At 35.7% G+C, this 6,000-nt stretch overlaps 1 protein-coding gene across 1 annotated transcript in view; it reads left to right on the plus strand.

Moving 5' to 3' along the window:
* Positions 1-6,000, plus strand: part of LOC114049732 (rab3 GTPase-activating protein non-catalytic subunit) — a 127,945-nt gene that overhangs the window by 22,115 nt on the left and 99,830 nt on the right. The window contains exon 2 of the mRNA XM_027871118.1: positions 3,673-3,737. Within this exon, the coding sequence (XP_027726919.1) occupies positions 3,673-3,737 (65 nt within the window). The remainder of the gene's footprint in view (positions 1-3,672; positions 3,738-6,000) is intronic.

Raw genomic sequence — 6,000 nt, forward strand, 5'->3', positions numbered from 1 at the left:
TCAGGGTTCTGTGCTGGGCCCTCTTCTCCCTCTATACTACTTTACTTGATGATCTCATCAGCCTCCATGGATTTAATTACCATCTCCATGCTGAGGATTCTCAAATCTCCGTATCCTGTCCCACGCTGTCTGCTGACCTCACGTCTCCAACCGCCTTTCACACATTTTGAACTGGGTGTCCAGTAGACATCTAAAACTCAACATATCCAAAACCAAACTCATTCTCTTTCCCCTTAAACCCTTCTCACTCCCACATTCTCTGTTACTACCATCCTTTCAGTCCCTCAGACTCACAACCTAGGAGTCATCCTGAATTCCTCACTGTCTTCACACACCCCCTTGCCTTCATCCATATCCAAGCTGTTGGCCAAGGCCTGTCAATTTCACCTTTGTAACATCTCTTGATTATGCCCCCTTCTCTCCTCTGACATTTTCATCCCTCTACTGCAGGCCCTCATCACCTCACACCTTGATTATTACAATAGCCTGCTGGTGGATCTGCCTGCTTCTAGTCCCTCCCCACTCCAGTCCATCCTCCATTCAGCCATTTAAGTGATTTTTCTAAAACTCAGGTCCAGTCATGTCCCCTCCCTACTCAATAAACTCTAGTGGCTAGGAAGCCTTAAGAATACTAGGTTATTATGGCTGATTTGATCTTACATATTGTGTAACTCCTACTCTGTTACCATGATTAAACTCTATTTTTTTAACCAGTACCAAATTTTTTTTTTTAAAGAAAGCCTCTACTGCCTCCAGAAGCAAATACAAAATCCACTTCATAACCTAGCCCCCTAGAAGGGAGGAGAAGACTCCTCCACCAGTCTTCTTATACTTTACTTCCCAAAACATACCCTTTGATCCAGTGACATTGGCCTCTCCTGGCTGTTCCGTGAACAAGACTCTTCCTCTCTTGGCGCTGAGCATTTTCTCTGGCTGCCCCCTATACCTGGAACACTTTCCCATCTCTTCTCTGACTACTGACCTCCTTGGCTTCCTTTAAATCCCAGCTAAAATTCCACCATCTAAAGAAAATCTTCCCAAGCCTCTCTTAATTCCAGTACCCCCTTCAGTTAATTATCTCCTATTTATCATGTGTATATCTTGCTTTGTATATATTTGTTTGCATGTTGTCTCTGTCTCCCTCTCTCCCTCCTTAGAGTGTAAGCTCCTTGAAGGCAGGGGCTGTCTTTTGCATTTTTGTATCCTTAGTGCTTAGCACAGTGCTTGGCACATAGTGGACATTTAATACATAAATTGGTTGATTATATTTATGACTCGTTTTCTTCTTTCTTTGATCTCATTTGGCTATAGGTCTAGTTGGGAATCACTGGATTAAGCTTTGGAGGCATAGTTTCAAATCACTTTCCAGAATGGCCTGGAGCAGTTCACAGCTTCCACTAAAAATGCATTAATATATCTATTTTTCTGAAACTTGTCCAATATTTGTCTTTTTTTTTAAAAACAGCTGTGCCAATCTGATGGTCTTAAAGTAGAACCTGAATTACTAGTTTTTAGTTATTTGTAGCCTTTCTTCATAGAGCTGTTGATATCTTGAATTACTTTCTTGGAAAACTGCCTATGGCTCTTTTTAAAAAAAATTTTTGTTTATTTTGATTTATCTACAATCACTTCCATAAGCTTTTGAGTTTTAAATTTTTCTCTCCCTCCCTTTCCCCTTCCTTCTCCCTCCCTCCCTAAGACAACATGCAATCTGATATATGCTATACATATACATTCCTATTAAACATATTTTCACATTGGTCATGTTGTAAGGAAGAATTAGAACCAATAGGAGGAACCACAAGAAAGAGGAAACAAAACATAACAGAAGAAAAAAATAGCAAATAGTATGTCAAACTCCATAGTTCTTTCTTTGGATGTGGATAGCAATTTCCATCATGAGACCTTTGGAGATGTCTTAGATCCTTGCTTTGCTGAGAAGGGCTAAGTCTATTAAAGTTAGCCATCACACAAAGTAGCTGTTACTGTGTACAGTGTTACCCTGATTCTGCTCACTTCACTAGCTTCAGTCTTTACAAGTCTTCCTAGATTTTTCTGAAGTCTGCCTGCTCATCGTTTCTTACAGCACATTAGTATTCCATTACATTCATATACCACAACTTGTTCAGCCATTCCCCAATTGATGGGCAGGGGAATGCTCTTATTCTTATAGTTTGAATAAATTTCCGACCAATCTTGGAAATAATCTTGAACAGAGAAAATTGCTGCAAAGACTTTTTTCCTAATTAACATTTTCCCTTCTAATCTTAGCTTTATTGGTTTTGTTTGTGCAAAAACTTTTAAATATTATGTAATTGATATTGTCCATTTTATCTTCTCTATCTCATGTTTGATCATGAACCCTTCTCTTACAGTACATCTCAAAAATTTTTATTCCTTGTTCCTATACCTTGTGAAATGATCTTCCATATCAAAGTCATATATCCATTTGGAGATTATCTTGGTGTTATGAGGTATTGATTCAAACCTACTTTTTGTCCTACCACTGTCCAGTTCTCCTAGGAGTTTTGTCAAATATCCAGTGCTTCTCCTAGTACTTGGGTCTTTGAGTATGTTGAATACTAGGTTATTAAATTTATTTGATCCTATATCTTATGTAATTCCTGATATATTGCAATAATTAAACTCTCTACTTTTTTAACCAGAATCAATTTTTTTTGATGATTACTTCTTTGTAGTATAGATTGAAACCTGATATTGGTAGGCAAGCCCTCTTTCTTCTCATTTAAAAAAATATCTTGAGATTTTTCTTTTTTTCATATGAATTTTGTTGTTTTTTTTATAGGTCTACAAAGTATTCTTTTGGTTGTTTGAGTGGTACAGCATTGGTTAAGTAAATTAAATTTAGGTAGTATTTCCATTTTTATTATATTACTTTGACTTACTCATGAGCAATTTTTCATTTTATTCACATCTTAATTTACTGTTATTTTGAATGGTAAAGGAAAAGTTTACTTTTTTTTTTTAACTTTGGAAAGTAGATTATATTGGTGTAAGAAGGATAAACAATGTAGTGCTGCCTCCTAAATTCTTTTGGTAATTGGCCATCATAATTTCTTTTTCAGTTATATTTGTTAGTGTTGAGCATTTAATTTCAATTATACAGGTTGTCTCATCTGTGAAAAAGTAGACAAAAGAACAAGTGGTAAGACCTGGTATGTTTCTAAATCATAAGTATAAATTCTTATTGAACCCAAATGAAAGAGAACTTTTTCAGGTTATCATTTGTAAATATGTTCAGATTTTCAATTCAAGTATCTAGTATTTTTTGTCAAGTAATAAATTGGCTTACTAATTTAGATTTTTATTGTTACCTTTGTAATAATACTATCTGAATATCACTTAGATATAATTAAGAGCCAAAGAATGGTAGATTCCTGTTACACTATGCTTACTATTAAATGGATTTGAACACATAATGAGTCATGTCTACTGAAGAATATTACATAGAGTAAGAAACCTGGCACAAGATGATTAACATAAATTCTGTCCTTTTGTCAGTTTTATAAAAGGTTTGGTTCTATACATTCAAAAAATTGCTTAAAAATTTTTAGATTCTGATTTTATCATTGTGTTTTAATGCTTTGAACCTTTAAGAAATCCTTATTTAATAAATACATTTCATCTAAAGACTTCATTTTTTGTTAATAGGTAAATCAACAAACTGGGAAGATGATGGTTGGGGAGCATGGGAAGAAGCAGAAACACAAGAACCTGTAAGTCTGTATTCACGTCTGTGTTTTCTGTTAGTGTATTATTTGAACTGGGCAATCACATGATGGTATTAGTAATTGTATCTGAAGTAGTACTTCAAAGTTTCAGAGTGCAGTGCAGATTGCTCTGCAACATATAGTCTTATAGAGATACCTGAATTTATGAATATAATGAAAGAATTGTAAGAAATAAAAGCATTGTAAGAAATGATGAATATGAAGATTAATAGAATAAGGAAAGAATTTTATATAATAGTAATACAGAATAAATAAAGCAGAACTGAAATAGTATAAACAAAAGCAACACTAAAAGGCAACTGAACTCAGATTTAGTATGATGACTAATTTTGGTACTGGAGAAAAATGTATGAAGTACTTCAAACCTCTTGGTAGACAGGCAGGGGTGGATAATGTTGCTAAGTGGTGTGATGGATAGAGTGCTGGGCCTGGAGTTCATGGAGTCTTGAGTTCATATTTCTCCTCAGACACTAAGCTGTCTGACCCTGTGCAAGTCACTTCAGCTATATTTGCCTTAGTTATAGCACCTTCCTCCCAGGGCTGTGGTGAGAATCAAATAAAATAATGTTGGGAAAGCCCTAGCTTGTTCTTGGACCTAACCTGTTAAAGGCTATGCACATTTCAATAAATATCTGAAGTGGGACATTGCATCTCAGTGAAAGGTGTGAGGGACATTTAGGGAGAACTGAAGGAAAAGCTGTATCTGCAACCATCATATGCTGTGCGTTTAATGAGAAGTTTAAGGGCCTGTATTCAGGGAGGAGGGAGTTTCTTGAATTATGCATATGTAGTAGGCTTATTCCAATTGCTCTAACATGAACTATATATGTCAAGTACTCAGGTAAGCCCATTCCCTGTGTTTAGCAGAAGTATGCAGTAAAGTATTCTGGTGAGTACAGTTTCTTCACTCTGTGAGGTTTTGGAGGGCCACAATAGGAAGGAAACTTCAGAAGCAACCTCAGGACAGATAGGTTGGTCCTTAGTGTTGGTTGTAGGAAGTTATAGGAAGGACAGCTGAGAATGGAAAAAAATCGGCTCAGATTCTTAGAATCTAGCCAATAGCCCATAGATGCTCAGATTCCTTAAGAGTCTAGCTAATATGGCGAATCTTCAATAAACCTTGTTTGGGGCTGAAAAAAAAAAGAATGGAAAAAAATCATTTGATTTGAGTGATAAATTGTGATTGAGTGATAAATTGATTTTAAAAAATGATAGTTACCTTGGAGAGAATTATTTCTATACAATGGTGGGAATGAAAGCCAGATTTTAATGAGATGAAGAGTGAACAATGAGCAGTGGACATGTTGGGTATAGATTATACTTTTTAGTCATTTGCCTGTGAAGGAGGAGGCAAGGGTGTAATAGTGTGATGGAGTGGGAGGTTCAGAGGCAGCTTTTTTCTTTTCTTTTTCTTTTTTTAGAGACAGGATAGTAGAGACCTTAGGAAGGATCCAACGAAGGAGAGTGTGAAGATTTATGAGAGAAAATCATTGATGGAGTCAAGGTGCAAGAGTGATGAAAAAGATAAGACAAAAGGGTTAGCCTTACTAAAAAGGAAAGACTACTTCTCTATAAATGGAGGAAGGAAAAAGAAGAGAAATGAGAACATTGAAAGGAATACAGAATTGGAAAGAGGGGGTTTTTCTTAATCTTCATTTTTTTTTTTGTATTCCTGCAGCATTTGTTACTTCTCTTTTAGCTCTTGCCTGCTTTTCCTCCTACCTATTTGACTACTCCTTTTCAGTTTTTGTTTTCTTGTGTCCTAACATAGAGGTTCCCCCAAACCCTGGTTCTTTTCTCTTCTTTTTATGTGTTCTTTCTTAGTGAGAAGTTTACATCTTATAGTAAAGGTCCATTTAAAGTTAGATAGCATGAATTAGTAGTGGATCTAGAGAGCAGTTTCGTGATTTCCTCTAGTATATATGCAGTAAAATAGTAGATGACATCTCTGTTTAGATTATTATATATTTTAATGCTGTGTAATTGATTAAACATTAGGAAAAGTTCTTGCCTTGGCTTATAGAGTAGTTTTACAATCTTGAAAGAACTTAAAGATGATGATATTTCATTTGGAAACTTTAGCCTGTCATTCAAGAAATGGCCTGTTTTTTTTCCTTCTGTTGCCTAGATGTGTCAGACACTTCCTTCCCTCCCTTCCCCTCTGTTCCCTTCCACTTTCCTCCCCAATACTCTCTAGTGCAGCCTCAACCACATTAAAATGCAATTGTGAAATATGTAACAAATTAAA

This window comes from Vombatus ursinus, unplaced genomic scaffold (genome assembly GCF_900497805.2).
Source record: "Vombatus ursinus unplaced genomic scaffold, bare-nosed wombat genome assembly UNPS02014798.1, whole genome shotgun sequence".
Lineage (NCBI taxonomy): Eukaryota > Metazoa > Chordata > Mammalia > Diprotodontia > Vombatidae > Vombatus > Vombatus ursinus.